Here is a 17,504-nt window from a genome sequence, read left to right as displayed (position 1 = left end):
AGAAATACAATGCTCGCTCAAGCTTGAACACACCCTGCAAGTGTATAACCTATCCCTTTTCCTGGCTGACTGAACCTAGCATGACACTTAGCCAATTTCAAGACTTACCAAGCTCATATTTCCTTGTGTTGTTGCCTTGGGAAATTGCGCCTATTCTTTAGGAATCTCACACCAAGGAATTACACAATAGCCTTAGGTCAATCTCTTACTGCATGCACCACTTGTACACATGGGAATACGCTAAAACTGATAGTAAACTGCCTTGGAATATCCATCTCAACTAGAACTTGAGTTCTCTACATGCAACAATTATTTTGTGCTGATTGATAAGTTAACTAGTTGATCACTCAGCGTGGTTGAAGTGCCACACCCACAACTTGACCTCCACTAGTTATTCTAATAGTTAGAATTAGTTAAACTGATAATAACTCAAATTAACTGAAATAGATTGCTATAAATTAGAAATCAATCATGTAGAACTAAACTCAAGTGTCTCCAACTCAAATTTATTGAGTTAAATAAGTGAAAAGAGCCATGTCACTGTTAGGATATTCCGACACATAGGAAATAGTTAATTATAACTTGGTCTAGTGTAGAGTTAGGTAAAGTGTGTTTCTTTACTATGTACTTTTGTAACTGACAATCCGACGGTCAAGATATGTTCTAGACATGAAGTGATCTGACGGTTCATTCTCTCCTCGGTATTACCGACACTTGATCCATGGCTTAACACCCGATTGGTCCATGATCTCTATTTAAAGAGCATGGAGGGTCATTTGTAGGTTAACCGTTCATGAGAGAAGCTTATGTAAATTTTCATTCTTTTATTAATAAATTGCCTGAAGTGGCCACGTTGGCTCAGGCTGTGGATTGTTTCCCTCTTTGAGGGTTTTAACCATGTCAAGACTACTGGTGTATTGATCTGTGATCTGTTTGTGAGCAGTGTCCTTTGGTGTTATGTCTGAGGAACTTACCCTGTCAATTCCTACATGGTATCAGAGCTATTTGAGGGTTTCATCCATTGGTGATTCAAATCTGAAGTCAGTAGAACTGCATCCAATTGTCGTTTCCTAGATCTATTGTTTCTGACTGCTTTCAGGCCGAGAGGACTGCTCTATTGTGTTAGGAGCATCTGTTCCAGTGAGGAACCCCTTTCGTTTCACGCGAAAAGGTTTCCGGTAGCCCTATCTACGTCATTTTTAATATATGGAGGTATACAATGTTTATTTGCAGTTTTTAGTTATTTTCTCTCTGTTTATTTCGGTTTATTTATCTCTTTGTTTTTTATTGTTGGATCTATACCTTTCATTTCTGCGTATCCTCTTTGCCACGCGACTCTGTGCGATCTGGGAAAATCAAAAACAGAAAGGAAGGAATTTTTCTCATGTGTGTGCTCTTTTCTACCGCGCCTTAGTGTGATCTCGGGAAAATCAGAAACATTGAGGAAAATATTTAGTTTCCGAATAAAGCTAAATTTAAGCCATAAGGTTTGTTTTTTTTGTATGTCTGTGTTGGGTTTTGTGGTTTTTGTTTTGTAGGCAAAAAAAGAGTTTTTTCAAGTAAGCACGCATCCCAAAGCTTCAGTGACTACAAAAAAAAAAAAAACCCTTCCTCTTTTCCAAAAATTACAAACCTTTTAAACTAGCTCAGTTGGTCCAAAGTTACTTTATGAGAATAGAGGTCTTGAGTTCAAGTATTTCTTTTTGTTGAGTTACTTTTTCAAAAAATACATGTAACTTATGTTTTAAAATTACTTTATGTAAAAGTGTTTTCACCCATTATAAAAAGTGAGTCACTTATAATTCTAAAGTCTCTTTATCTTTTATTTAAGTTACAATTTAGTGGGTAGCTCATAAAGTACCATTGTAAATGTGACTTTCACTTATTTATAAAAGTGAGTCACATAATTTTTTTTTTAAGTGAACTAATTAGATTAAGTTTGGAAAGGGGGCAGATTTTTTTTTAAATATAACATTATCACTCATTTCCGCACATTCATGCACTTCGTTGGGATCTTCAACAACTTTTCTTCAAAAGGCCATAACTTCTTCATCCAGCAGCCGTTTTCAGAGCCGTTTTTTTTTAATCAGTCTAATTTTCCAAGATCTTTCCATTAGAACACTTAGTTTCAACATCTATAGCTTCAATTTCTGTTAAAATAGAAAGTCCATGCCAAGTTATTCTTGACAGCACCAACTACTTCAAATGGTGGTCCTACATTGTGGATTTACTTAGAAGTAAAGGTCTTTATAGAATATCCTCAGGCCAAGAAATCAAACCTCAAGATGAAGATAAGGCAACCAAATGAGAAAATAGGCAAGATCAAGCACGTGGATTGATAGGTATGTCTATTTCTCCAGACCTTAGATTCCATAATGCAGAACTTGATACTCCTAATGAAGCAATGAAATAGCTCACTAAAGTTTTTGGAATTAAAAATTAAATTAGAGCCCATCAACTCGAAAATGAGTTGCTTACATTGGACCCCAATAATTTTTCTTCCATTGAAGATTTTTTGTCCAAGTTCAAGACCCTTAGACTTCTCTTGGAAGGTGTTAAGGTTAAGAAAGAAGATGGTAGCCTTATCTATTCCATTCTTACTAAGTTGGGACCAGCATACTCTGTGTTTGTTTCCACCTTCCATTCTACTAGAGAATCCTTTATTTCTCAAGGACAAGACTACAAGTCCCCCTCTTTTGATGCCTTTTGTGATTCTTTAATAAGAGAACAAGAAAAACTCTTATATCTTGGTATTCTTAATCTTGGAAACTCTTCTAAGAAAGCCTTAACCGCCCAGCAGCAACCAAATTCAAAGAATCTTAAGAAGAAATATCCTAAAAAGAATGTTCCTAAACCAAACAAGGGTCCTAAGCAATTTCAGCCTAAAAATGAAAAATCATTTCAACAAAATGATAAGGCAAATAAAAACAAAGGGAAGAAGACTGATAGACATTGCCACTTTTGTAATCGAGATGACCACTTAGAATCCAAATGCTTTAAAAAGATGGAAGCCTTGGAAGCATCAATGAAGAAGCATAACATCCATTTGGAGCACTCTTCAACTTCAACTTCATCTTCAGGAATAACACTTTCTGCATGTGGTTGTCAAGCATCTCGGTCTGGTTATGCACTAAATATATCTTCTTCTTCTCATTCTCATGAGTAGCTCATTGATTCTGGAGCTTCTTATCACATGGAAGAAAACAAAGCCATGTTTTCTTCTTTAAATGATTGCAACACCAAAAATATATATGTTGGTGATGATAGATCTCTTAGTGTTATAGGGGTTGGAACTGTTCATCTAGACAATGGTCAATTTAATGATGTATTATGTGTTCCAAGCTTATCTTGCAACCTTCTATCTGTATATCAGAAAACTCATTCAGTTGAAGGTAAAATCGTTGAATTTTCACCTCACAATGTTGTAATTAAGGAACTAAGAGATCCTAGACAGATTTTAGCTACTGGCATTGTTGATGATTCTACAAGGTTGTATAAGTTTAACAATTTTGGGTCATCAAATATTCCCTCGGTATTTGTTGCTCATAATGAGGAAGTGAGCAACCTTTGGCATGAGCGATTTTGTCACTTCAACTATCGCTCCCTTCAAAATCTATGTAAAGAAAATATGGTGACAGGTCTTCCAATGGTATCCTGCAGAGATGGTGTTTGTTCCGGATGTGTACTCGAAAAACATCATCGGGATAGTTTTGAAAAATCTCCCTCTTAGCACGCCTCAACCCCTTTGCAGCTTGTGCATAGTGATTTATGTGGTCCACTTCTAGTTGTTTCATTCCCTGGCTACAAGTATTTCTTAACTTTCACTGATGATTTCTCCAGACGCACTTGGGTATATTCTTAAAGCTCAAGAGTGAAGTATTTAACATGTTCTTGGCCTTTAAGGTCTTTTTTGAAAAACAATCTGGACATCAAATTCTTAAGCTAAGATCTGATAATGGCAGAGAATATGCTAACAACAAACTCATCAACTTTTGCACTGAGAATGGAATTCAAATGCAACATACTGTTCCATATACTCCACAACAAAATGGTGTAGCTGAAAGGAAGAATCGCACCTTAAAGGAAATGGTTAATTGTATGCTTCAATCTAAAGGACTTAGTCTTAATTTTTGGTCAGAAGCAATTAACTGTGCAAATTACATAGTAAATCACACTCCTAATAAGGTTTTAAAGAATATCACTCCAAAAGAAGCATGGAGCTCAATTAAACCAGATGTAAGTCGCTTTCGTGTTTTTGGAAGTGAAGCATGGGCCCATATTCCAGATGAGAAACATAAAGCTCTAGAACCTAAGAGTGAAAAACGTGTTTTTGTTGGATATTATGAAGATGTCAAAGGATATAGACTTATTCCACTTAAGTACAAAAATGTTATCATTAGAAGAGATGTAAAGTTTTCTGAAAATATATCGGCCTACGAGCCTAGTTCAGCGGATGTGCCACCTCTCTCTATCCCTTCTACTTCTGAAAATATTTCTTCTTCAGATGATGACAGCGAGGATGACAACCCTCCCCCACCTTCTCAGGATCCTCCTTCAGCTCCTCAGCTTCCAAAATGGGTCCATGCTACTCGGGATGCAGTAGGTTATCTTGTCGGTGATCCTACAGATAAATGACGTACACATTCTCAGTTCGATAAAGCCTCTTCTTTACTGGCTCAAGCTTCAGCGAATCATGATCCTGACAGTTTTGCAGAAGCTTCAGGCCATCCAGATTGGGATGCAACTATGAATGAAGAATATCATTCATTATTGGCAAATGATACATGGGATCTTGTTCCTCTTCCAAAGGGACGAAAACTTGTTAGATGCAAATGGGTTTACAGAACCAAGTATGGACCAGATGGAAAAGTTGATAAACATAAAGCTCGTCTTGTTGCTAAGGGTTTTTCACAAGTTGAAGGCATTGACTACACTGAAACCTTCTCCCCTATTGCCAAAATGAACTCTATCTGCCTTGTTCTTTCCCTTGTTGCCTCTTTCAAATGGGAAGTCCATCAGATGGATGTTAAATCTGCCTTCTTGCATGGTGACTTGCATGAAGACATCTATATGGAACAACCTATTGGCTTTATACAAACAAACTTCAACCTTGTATGTCGGCTTAAGAAATCCATTTATGGTCTCAAGCAAGCCCCTCGGGCATGGTATGCCAAAATGGATAGCTTTCTTTTAGAAACTAGCTTTTCTAGGTGTCATTCTTACAATACTGTCTACACCAAGAAAGTGGGCAAGTCTCTTATCATTCTTGTTCTTTATGTTGATGATCTTATCCTTACTAGTAGTGATCCCAACCTTATAAACCATGTGAAGTCTAGCCTTAAAAAGAAGTTTGAAATGATAGACTTAGGACACTTGCATTATTTTCTTGGTTTTTAAGTCTTGCAATCCAAGGAAGGTATTTCCCTTTCCCAGTCCACGTATGCCTGTGATCTTCTACGCCATTTTCACATGGAAGATTGTAAGCTAGCCCCTTCTCCCTTTCAGTCTGAAGCCAAACTTTTAGTCACTTGTACTTCCCCTGAAGTTGATGCTACCTTATACCATCAACTTGTAGGAAAACTTTTGTATCTGACCCATACTCGTCCTAACCTTTCCTTTGTTGTTGGCCTTATTGCTCAGTTTAAGCAAAACCCACATGAAAGTCATTGGAAAGCAGCTAAAAGAATACTTTGTTATGTTCGAGGTACAGTTTAGTTTGGGATTCATTACAGTGCCGAAGCAACTCCTCTATTGGTTGGTTTCACTAATTCCAATTGGGCTGGTGACCCTGATGATCAGAAGTCTGCTGCAGGTTATGTGTTCACTCTTGGTTTAGGACCTATTACATGGGTTTGGAAGAAAGAAAGTTCCATTTCTCTTTCTTCAGCAGAAGCAAAGTATCATGGTGTCGTAGAAGCTAGTAAGGAAGCCGTGTGGCTTCATCAGATCCTATCATAGTTTGGCTTTCAGCAGCAGCATCCGACTACACTTTGGTGTGATAATCAAAGTGCCATTCAACTATGCAAAGATCCAGTCCAACATCAGCACAGCAAACACATTGAACTGCACATGCACTTCATCAGAAAGCTCATTCATGACCATGTTCTTGAAGTCCAATATTGTTCAACAGATCATCAAGTTGCAGACATCTTTACAAAGGCTCTCACAGAGGCGAAGTTTACTAAACTTCGATTTATGGTTGGAGTTCAGGAAGTTGTCACTAAGGGGGGATAGGCTCTAGTGCCTCCTTCCTTCTCCTATTGTGTCATATTTGTACATCCTTCAATCCTATCCCAAGTTGTTCTTAAGGGGGGATGTTAGGATATTCCAACACATAGGAATAGTTAAGTATAACTTGATCTAGTGTAGAGTTAGGTAAAGTGTGTTTCTTTACTACGTACTTTTGTAACTTACAATCCGATGGTCACGATATGTTCTAGACATGAAGTTATCCAACGGTTCATTCTCTCCTCGGTATTACCGACACTTGATCCGTGGCTTAACACCCGATTGGTCCATGATCTCTATTTAAAGAGCATGGAGGGTCATTTGTAGGCTAACCATTCATGAGATAAGCTTATGTAAATTTTCATTCTTTTATTAATAAATTGCTTGAAGTGGTCGTGTTGGCTCAGGCTGTGGACTGTTTCCCTCTTTGAGGGTTTTAACCACGTCAAGAATACTGGTGTATTGATCTGTGATATGTTTGTGAGCGGTGTCCTTTGGTGTTCTGTCTGAGGAACTTACCCTATAAATTCCTACAGTCACCCCAGTTAACTACCTCCAAGTATTCTGCTGAAATAGAAATTCGAATTTTAATCTAGTTTGACCAAGGCAAAGTCAAAACTAGATTTTCTTGATACACTTTCAACACTCCCTCTTAGCAAGAAAGGGATTATCAGATACCTCAATCCTGCTTCTATGAAACTCAAATTATCCTCTTGAAAGACCTTTTTCAAAATATTTACATCTTCTTTTACCAAATAACCCAACACGAATATTTCTCATCTAGATAGCCTCGCATGTTGCTTGACTTGTAGCCATGTACTCTACTTCTGCTGAGCTGAGTGCCACAAATAACTTCTTCCTGTTGTACCAAGAAACTATTGTGAACCCAACACTGAAAATTACTCCTGAAGTTCTCTTACTATCTGATGGTCTCCCTGCCCAATTTGCATCTGTGAAGCCTTGTAGCTTCATTGCCTCTGTTCGTCTGTATCAAAGACCGAACTGAGTAGTGCCTCTGAGGTATCTCAGCACATGGTTTGTTGCCTTCCAATACAGTTCAGTTGGATTAACCATAACTTGACTAAGTTGGTTAACTGCATAACACATGTCCGGTCGTGTGTTCACCAAATACATAAATGAACCCACAAGCTGCTTATAAATGGTAGCCTCCACTACTTCACCAAAAGTAACATCCTATTTCCTCCAGTTCCCCGCTAGAGGAGTCTTCATGCATTTACACCTGTCCATGCAGAACCTCTGAAGTATCTCATTGGTATAATTTCCCTGAGAGACAAACAGTTCCCCATCATCTTGCCATGCTTCCAATCCAAGAAGTAGTGCATGAGGCCCATGTCCTTCATCTCAAACTCTCTTGCAAGGTCCTTCTTTCAAGATCTGATCAGCTGCTCATCACCAGCAAGGATGAAGTCATCAACATATAAAACAATAATCAATAATTTACATTCTACCACAATGTGATAAAGGTTTGCATCTGCTTCACTTTTGGTGGATCCCAAATGGGTGAGATAGCTCTTGATCCTAGTATGCCAAGCACAAGGTGCTTGCTTGAGTCCATATAACACTCGCTTGAGTCAGCACACATGCAACTCTCTATCAAAAGTCTCAAACCCCTATTGTCGCTAAATATACACCTCCTCCTCAATAACTCCATTGAGGAATGTTGTCTTCACATCCATCTGGTGGATCTTCCACCCCATCTGTGCTGATAGTGCTATAATTCACCTCATGGATGAGTAACCTACTACTGGAGCAAAGATATCCTCATAGTCAATTCCCTCCACATGAGAGAACCCCTTGGCCACAAATATGGCCTTGTGTTTATCGATGCTACTATCTATTGCATGCTTTACCTTTTAAATCCATCTCAAACCAACCAAAGATTTTTCGATTGGTCTTGATACCACTTCCCGAACATTGTTTCTGACAATGGAATCATATTCCTCTACCATAGCATCAACCCATACTGGTTTCTCTATAACTTCCTCGAATAAGGATGGCTCTGTCTCTACAAGCTCACTCATCAGAGCCATGTAGCTAGTGTATCGATCCGATGACCTCCTCTATCTGCGATGTGATGTGGGTGCTCCCACATTCTTTCTAACATCCTGCAATAATCTGTCAGCTTCCCTGGTTCACTTCCTTCCTTCTTTGGATGTCTCTACTTGAGTGTATGTCTCCTCTCTTTGCTCCTCTGCTTGTGGCTTCTCCACAACTTCTTGACATTCTTCCTTTAGAGCCAAAAGCTCTTGATCTAGCTGCAACTAAAGCTCCCTCTCAAGAGAACACCTCATTACCTTCTCCTCATCAAACTTCACATCCCGTCTAACCATTGTCATCCTGAGGAATGGAAAGTACGCACGATAGTTGTGAGGTGTATCTGTGTACCCCACAAATATGCCCAACTCTGTTGTCAACTCTAGCTTTTTCCTTACTTCCTTGGAAACACGATAGTAAAATGATGATCCAAATATCCTGAAGTGTGACACATCTTGTTTCTTCCCTAAAAAAACTTCGTCTAGTGTACTCATGCCAACAATCCTATGAGGATTCATGTTCTGCAAATAGACTATTGTGTTGAATGATTCACCCCACAAGTGCAGAGGTAGGATTTGGTCATGCAACATCGCCCGTGCTGCTCCCATAATACTTCTGTTCTTCCTCTTAGCTACCCCATTATGCTATGGGTTATGGGGTTTTGTCAACTCTCGTCGAATTTCTTCCTTTGCACATAATTTTTTAAACGCATTCAACACATACTCACCATCGTTATTGCTCCTGAGAGCCTTCACTTTCCTGCCAATCTCTTTGCCAAAAAGTTCTTTAAACTCAACAAATTTAGAGAATGTATGATCTTTATTTTGCATGAAGTAGATCCAACACTTTTATGAGAAATCATCTACAAATATAACATAATACTTGTGCTTGGCAGTGGAGGCTGTTAAGAAAGTTCCATAAACATCAGAGTGGATCCTTTCAAGGACTTTGTGCGCCATGTTGTCCTGATCATTAAAGGTGGATTTTGTGTACTTCCCCAACATACACCCGTTTCATGTAACTCATTGCTCTAGCACTCCTTTGGGGAGGCCGGTAGAAATATGTTACATGATCTTCAAAGCGCCATGATGAAAATGGCTAAGTCTTCAATGCCATAATTCACTGGCATCTAGACTCTGCACCTTCTCTATTTTTGTGCTCAATGTTCTTCCACATCTAATTTGTAGAGGTTCTTCACTTGAACCCCAATATTCTTCACTTGTCTCGTGGTAATGTATCTCAAGAAAGCCTTCCCTTTGTTGAATATTACATCATAGCCACGGTCTTGCAACACAACTACGGAAATTGGATTCTTCTTCATACCCAGTACAAACATCACATCCTTAAGCATAAGAGGGGAGCCATAATCCCTCTGAAAAGTAATTGTACCAATACTGATTGTGCTATGCCTTCCATCATCTCCCATCTCGATGTGAATCTGGATACCCTTGTCCTTCAAGTCACTGAAAAATTCTTTGTTTCTCGTCATGTGAAATGAGGCATCACTGTCGAGATACCACACACTACCCATCGTCGTGCTTGCCATGCAAGAAATGAGGGTAAAATCAAGTTTGAACTGTGAAGCCAAGGCTTCACGCGCTGCTCCCCCTACGGTCTTCTTTCTTGCCTTCTTGTGTGGACACTTTGTTGCATAATGCTCAAATTCATGATAGTGAAAGCACTTGATTCTGGACAAGTCTTTCTTCTTGTCCTCGTGACTTGAATCTGCTTTGGATTGGGATTTCTTCCCCTTCCCTTTATTTTCCTTTCCAGCTAAGGCACATTTCTCCTCATCTTCTTGCTTGGATTATGTTTTGTCTTTGGTGCTCTGCCTTATCTCCTCCTGTACCAAAGGTGTTTCCAATTTGGTAGCTTCTCCCTCTCGTTCACTAAATCTTGGTAGTTGTGTCATCTTTTGGGAAGGCATAGAAGGGCTAGGTTCACCAAGTCATCCTATGCTATAGTAACACTAACTTGACCAAGTTCATCACGACACTGTGTGAACCTGATCAGGTACTTTGGAATGGTCTCGTTCCTTTGCATCTTGATATTTCGAAGCTTGTCCTTGAGTGCAAATTTCCTGTGGTCACTATTATTCTTGAAAAAATATATTAGTGCTTTCCACATTGCATGTGAAGTCTCTTTCCCATGGAGATTAGAGACAATATGGTCTTGTACTCCCTCCAATATGATCCTCCTCGCCTTGGTAACACACTTCTTCTTATCAGCTAGATTCTGAGCATCAACTGCTGCTGGTTTCAGAATATCATTATCAATGAATTCCTTCAACCCATTATCCTCTGGTACTTCCTCCATCTGGTCCTTCCATGCAATATAATTCAATCTTCCCTCAAGGGTATACTCGAGCCTTAGTCCATTGAAATACATCTTCTCAAACATGAAGAAAAGCTGCAACCTGATTTGCAACCTCGAACCTCCTGCAATGAAAACTTCAAAATCTCCGCTCTATAGTGATTGCAACTTTGATACCATGTAGAAATTAATGCGTAGATTCAATACTGCTCATGAAATTTTCTAAATCACAAAACTTGAAGCTACTCTACTGATCTGCGGAAGTTAATTCACCATCTAAAATAAGAATCATTGACATGAAAAAGGAAACATCACACATACCCAATGATTTATCTAGGGAAAGCAACTGCTCAAAACCCCTTACTATATGTATTGCATTAATCAAAAGAATAGAGAAGAAATACAATGCTTTCTCAAGCTTGAGCACACCTTATAAGTGTATAGTCTATCCCTCTGCCCGATTGATTGAACCTAGTTCAACACTTGGCCAATTTCACGCTTTCCCAAGCTCCTATTTCCTTGCATTTTTCCCTTTGGAAATTGCCCCTATTTTTTAGGAATTTCACATCAAGGAATTTCGCAATAGCCTTAGGTTAATCTCTGACTGCATGCAACACCTGTACACATGGGAATATGCTACATATGATAGTACACTGCCTTGGAATCTCCATCTCAACTGGGTAACTTGAATTCTTTGCATGCAACAATTATTTGGTGTTGATTGATTAGTTAACTGGTTGATCACTTAGTGTGGTTGAAGTTCCCCACCAATAACTTGACCTCCACTAGTTCTTTTAATAATTAGATCTAGTTAAACTAATAATAACTCAAATTAGCTGAAATATATTGCTACAAATTTACAGTCAATCATGTAAAACTAATCTCAAGTGTCTCCAACTCAAATTTACTAAGTTAACTCAGTGACAAGAGCCATGTCACCTCAGTTAACTACCTCCAAGTATTCTTCTGAAATAAAAATTCAAATTTTAATCTAGTTTGATCAGGGCAAAGCCAAAATTATATTTTCTTGCTGCATTTTCAACAATAAATTTCCTCATGAATTAGGTTAGAGATTATTCCAATCACAGACCATTGGAAAGTTGTAAGAGCATTACAAAGTCCAAATCGAATAATAGGATAGGAAAATTTCCTTGAGGTATAGGTAAACATGGTTTTGTCTTGGTCCTCAAGAGTAATATGAATTTGGTTATATTCAATGAACCCATCGAGGGAATAAAAATACTTCTTTCATGCTAAAGCATCTAACACCTAATCAATGAATGGTAATGGGCAGTGGTCCTTACGAGTGGCCTTATTGAGTTGTATATAATCAGCACAAATTATCCACTTGTCATTCTTTATAGGTACAGTAACAAGAGGGGAGATCCATTAGCTATTAGAAATAGGGTAAATAAATTTAATTGAAAGTCACTTCTACAACTCCGAGCTTTTACTATCTCTCACAAAGTAGGATTTGTTTGTCACTGAGGTTGGTGAATGGGTTTGGAGTCTTCCTTGATATAAATATGGTGAGTGAAAAATTAATGATGAATCCCATTAATGTCAGCATAATCCCAAGAAAAGGAATCAACACGCTTTTATAAAACCTTAATCAATTTCTCCCTTTGATGTTCTTTTAGTCTTGAATTAATCTTCAAAAATTTCCTTGTGCTAATTTCAAAATTTTTGAAGTTGACTCATGTGGCTTCCTTGAAAGAGAAGTCATGTTCTAAGGGTGATGCATCTATTGTGGAAAGAGAAGCTTGGACTTCAAGGTCTGATATATGAGTGAGAAGGCGTGAGTTAGGTGAGGAGGATGAAGCTATAAAATCACCAATCTCCTCATCCTCAGTTTTAGCTTTGAGGATGAAATATTGGTCTATATTAAGCACTTCGTGAATCACTGCCTCCTCATCACTTTCCTCTACATCAACCCAAAATGGAATTTTTGGATAGATGTTGGGCTTAGCTATAAAATATAGAGTGAATTTCCTAGTGGAGGTCCCATGAGAAATTGTTATATTACCAGATATGCAACCAATATAAGCATATGTAGTGGCTAGCCATAGTGTTTGTAAGATCAAAGAATATCCCTCTAGGGAATATTTGGGTTGTAACACCATGAAATCAATGTGATACTCCCAAGAATAAACATAAATTACCACGCTTTCCAAAATCCTTTCAAGTTTGATGGTGGATCAATCAATTACATGTAATATTGTGGGGGTTTGCTTAAGACATGAAATTCTTATGGATTCCATTGTTTCTCGAGTTATCACATTTATAGTAGCTCCAATGTGGATTAATATGTTTGGAATAAATGTAAGATTAATCTGCACATTGACAATTGTCCCCATCCCCTTCCCAACATAATTTCTACTAATTTTCCCATAACATGTACGGTTTGAGGGTCTTTCCTTTTTCTACCGGGTGTCTTCAATCATAGTTCTCAAATCACCTTGGAATAGATAATAAGATATTTAATGGCTTGAAAAATTGGTATGTGAACACACATGCTTAAGTTCTTCTAAGAATTCAATCTCATGCTAGGTAACAAGTTCTTCAAGGTCTAATCTCTTAGGGTAAGGGCGAGCTTACGGTTTTAGGCAAGTTTGATTAGTTTTTTAGATTTCGAGAGTTTGAACTAGTTCTAGTCTTTAATTTGGAAATTCCTCATTTAGATTCTCTATTTTTACTAGATGAATTCCTTTATTAAGAGTCTTCCCTGACCTAAGGTCAATATGATGACAATCCAGGGAAGAAATAGAGTAAGTAGCAATCCCAACAACTTGTGCTAGTTGAGTTTCTTTACCATTAGTTGGGTTAAGAATTGCTTGTGCAGTAAGTTGAGACAAGGGGTTGATGTGGATGGTTGCAATGGAGGAAAGGAAGAAGTTGCATAGATGGTTGTAGTAAGGGTTTCTGAGGTCTTGAAAAGGATGTATTCTTCCACCCTTGCCACCAAATCTAGTTTGGAGGAGGAGCCATCCATGGCTAAGTAGGTAAACACCATTGCAGAAAAGAGTATTGCATTGAAGAGATAGACCAACATAAATTATAATATTGTGATTTATCCATCATCATACCTTAAGGTTTAGGCTACCACAGACACTTCTAGAAGACAAAACAAAATTTCGCTGGTTCATCAACCTCTTGATATAGAAATTTCAGTCCAAACATGGGTGGACATTTGCTTGTGGCATGATTCTCGTGGCATATTGCACAAGCCTCAATGTGATCCAACATGCACTTTTTCAATGGGTTCTTTCTCATGCCCTTCGAACAAAATATTTCCAAAACTAAACCTGTTCCTTCATCTTGTTCATTTGTAATGTCCCAATTGAGAACTTAATGAGCTAAGTATATTGGTCTTGAAATCTTCTAACATGTTCCCAATTTCTGCTTTGGTGGCTCCATTGCCTGTAGTCTTACTTTCTTTTGCCAATATGACTCTCATTTCTCTCCTAATATTTAAGATTCCTCGAGAATATCTTTGACATAAATCAATAATATCAACATAAAACTATTGGGAGACATCAAGACACATAGTGCATATAGAGCCAAATCTCCTTGTCTTTCCTATTGTAGATTGTAGTTGAGTCATTCAACATAGTCTTCTAAGCTTTCATCTTCATTCCAAAGAATTCCTCTCTTCATTCACTGTCCTTGCAATAATCTTGATACTTCTTTAGGAATGTTTTCTTCATTTGTGCCCAAATGTTGATGTTATCTCTGCCAAGATCCATGAACCAACATGATGCAACATTATTGAGTGTAGCAAAAAATAATTTTAATTTATAGGAATCTAATACACAGTCATAACTTCTGCAGAGGACATCAAACTGGAAGAGGAAGGTGTCCAAATTTTCTTTGGATAAGCCATGACAATCAGGCAAGGCTGAATGTGGAATGTTCATCATCTTAATTTCCTCGTCTAACTCTTGAATGGGGAATATGAAGGCAATTGTATCTTCCTTAATAGAGATTTCTTGTGCCATTGTTGGGACCTAGATATGTTATCGTATTGGCTATCGAAACCTTTCATTTACAAGCCATATTCATACCTTTATAACATTTTCCGTAACTATCATATTACAAATTTTCACTAAATGCTTTCATTTTACCTTGTGGTTAATTATTAATGATTTCTTGTATTTTTAATGATTAAATGAGCATTTAACATGGGTTTTCAATGATAGTTTACTAATTTGGTTATGTGACCAAGGAGCATGTTCCACTATGAAAATTTCTATCTCTTTATCAGTTCAACAATTCGGTATTGAATTCTATACTTGCACGAATGGAGGGTAAAAGTGAAAACTATAAAATATGATTTAATTTCTCAAAGAATGGTAAATTAGATGATACATGGGGTTAATATGTTGGTACATGCCTTGGAATATACCCATCTCACATGTGTAGGATCCTAGCACATGATTTAAACTACAACCAAAAATAGGTAACAATTTTGAAACTGTCATGTTTTGCCTCGATTTATGTGCATATGGTGGCAAATCTCAAGAATCAAAAATTGGGTTTTCTAAAAACATAGTAATTTACTTGGATCTCAAACCGTTTCCAAAAATTCAATACGGTTGCAAAGTTATAGCAGGTTCTTCGAAGCAGTTTTGTACAAAATTTCTACAAAACCCAAATTGGCAAAAGTATCTAAACAATCATCTTTGGGCATGATTTACGAGGCCATGAAATTGAATCAAGAAATTCCAAGAGATATTTTTGTTTATAATATGACAAATTAGGCTCCATAGAAACAACTCCTCAAAATACATCATGGTCGAGAAGATATGGTTGGTTCTTTAAAACCAATTTGTATAAAATTAAAAAAAAAAAAAAAAATCAGATTTTGTATAAATTTGTAAATTTGTTTTTTGAGGGATTGGATCTTATCCTTCCTCAATATATTTTATGTATAAATAAAGTCTCAAAGGGTAGAGAGGAAGAAGAGAGGATGCAAAGAGAAATTTTATCATCATTTTGAGTTGATCTTTTGTAATAGATTTGAACTTTGTTTGTAAGCTGAAGTTGATATTCTTGTAATGAAGATTTAATTGTTGAGGCTCTGCACGTTATTATGATCTAAGTTAGTTTCTAGGCACGTTTCCAGGGCCGGAAGGGCCCCTCGACTCAAGTAATGTCATGGATTTTATTCGTAGAGTAGAATGTTAGTTAGATACAGTTTCCTTCCATGCATTTTTTTTTTATATATTTAGATTCATAAATCTCAATTTATATTCGACTTACATTTTAGATTTGTTAGTATAGTAATTTCAACACAATTAGATTCAAATTGATTTTTCTCAAGATTAAGAGTCAAGAAATTTTAAAATTGGTTTCTTAACACGTTTTGGTATTCATAATTTTAATCTAAAGAATTTCTATAGTTAATTCGGTACTTATTCATAATTTCAATTGTCAGACTTTCTGTACTTAATTTGGCACTAGGTTCTATAAGGGAACAAGGTATTAAAATATATGTAATTTGCAATTTACGATTCTTTAATTGATTGAAGCTTTGCAACTACTTGGTAAAATATTCCTACAACGAATAAGAACCTACAATATATCTCTAAGCATGCTTAGCATTTATTTTTTATATTTTGTTAATGCATTTATTGTAGTTTATTGCCTTGTTTTCTTTATTTGCCTTACATGGTTTTTCTTATAGTTGTCGACATTTACTTTTATGCAATTTACGTTTCCACAACATGTTTAATGAGTTTTTGTATGCAACACTATAGCATTAAAACCACTAAAGTTTCAAGACCTAATAAACTACATATATAAAACCACATGAACATTATCTGTTGGTAATGAAAGATTGTGGTTTAGAACCTGATAAGCATTAGAGTCCCACAATCCAGTGACAAGTTATAATCCATAGTTTTCGGTTCTTTATAGAGTTAGTTGTTAGCATAGGTTAGAATAAGCTATAATCCTTCATTTCATGTGCTTGCATCTCTAAGTATTGCGATCTCGGATTTGATAATTAAATGTTGGAATTAGAATACATATGATTCCACCAACATTTTTGGCGTTGTTGCTGGGGAAGTGCTAAAGGGATTAGAGTATAGTTTCTTTCACAAGTTTTCTGCATGATCTTAGTTGCAGGGTAACTAGAGGGCAGAGAAAGATGCTAAGACATGAATGAAGAGCCACACATCCTCTTTGGTTTGGAGTCTCTCCAAAGTTTGGTTGTCTCTAATTGTTTTTTTAGTTTATTTTTCATATGTGTAGAATTAAAGGTGGGATCCAAAGCCTCATTTTTATTTCTTTTTATTTTCATGTATGTTTTCCTTTAGATTGATTCATGAAAATAAGAGAAGCCTAACTTGTGTGGTTCTCCAAGTACATGATTGGTTTGCTTGTATCTGTGTTAGGTGTGTTTCATTTTTTTATTTCTTTAGGATTTTTAAAGTTTTTGGAACTTTAAGAACTTCATCCACTAATCCATGTGCAAGGCAGGGATTAGTAACTAGAAAAACAATGTTCAAGGGTGATCAAGAGTTTGAAAGAACTTTCTCAAATCCTAGCAACAATTAGGATTTCTACTTCTAAAAAGAACAAATCTTGACAACAATCAAGAACTTATCTGCATCCCTAAAAGTGATAGAAAAACAACAACTCCATGAATAACATCCACAAGAAGAATTCTACCCTTGCAATATTGTCGAGGAAACTGAAGAATCATAGACCACATCCAATGGAGAGAAACAATTATAACCTGAGATTGAAGAACTTTTGACATGCCTATCTGTGGATCTTCTAAGCACACAAGAGGATAGTCATCTCATAATGGAAGATCTGCATGGCATGGTAAAGGAGGATATGCTAAATGAGCCAAATAACGAGGTAAACCAAGAAAATTTTGATTTTATTGAAAATTGGTT

At 37.0% G+C, this 17,504-nt stretch overlaps 1 protein-coding gene across 2 annotated transcripts in view; it reads left to right on the top strand.

Moving 5' to 3' along the window:
• The window catches only part of LOC149218439 (NAC domain-containing protein 54-like), a 272,481-nt gene that overhangs the window by 220,495 nt on the left and 34,482 nt on the right, over positions 1-17,504 (top strand). Inside the window, exon 6 of one of the 2 annotated variants that reach the window (XM_089384025.1) lies at positions 14,428-14,651. The exons of the other annotated variant lie outside the window; for it this stretch is intronic. Coding sequence (XP_089240151.1) covers positions 14,428-14,474 — 47 coding nt within the window. The 3' untranslated portion in view covers positions 14,475-14,651. Of the gene's footprint in view, positions 1-14,427; positions 14,652-17,504 lie in introns of those variants that run through there. 2 annotated transcript variants of the gene reach the window in all.

Source organism: Pinus tabuliformis, chromosome Q (assembly GCF_031772625.1).
Source record: "Pinus tabuliformis cultivar Carrire ecotype Pingquan chromosome Q, CPIR1, whole genome shotgun sequence".
Lineage (NCBI taxonomy): Eukaryota > Viridiplantae > Streptophyta > Pinopsida > Pinales > Pinaceae > Pinus > Pinus tabuliformis.
This window is presented reverse-complemented; position numbering and strand designations above follow the sequence as displayed.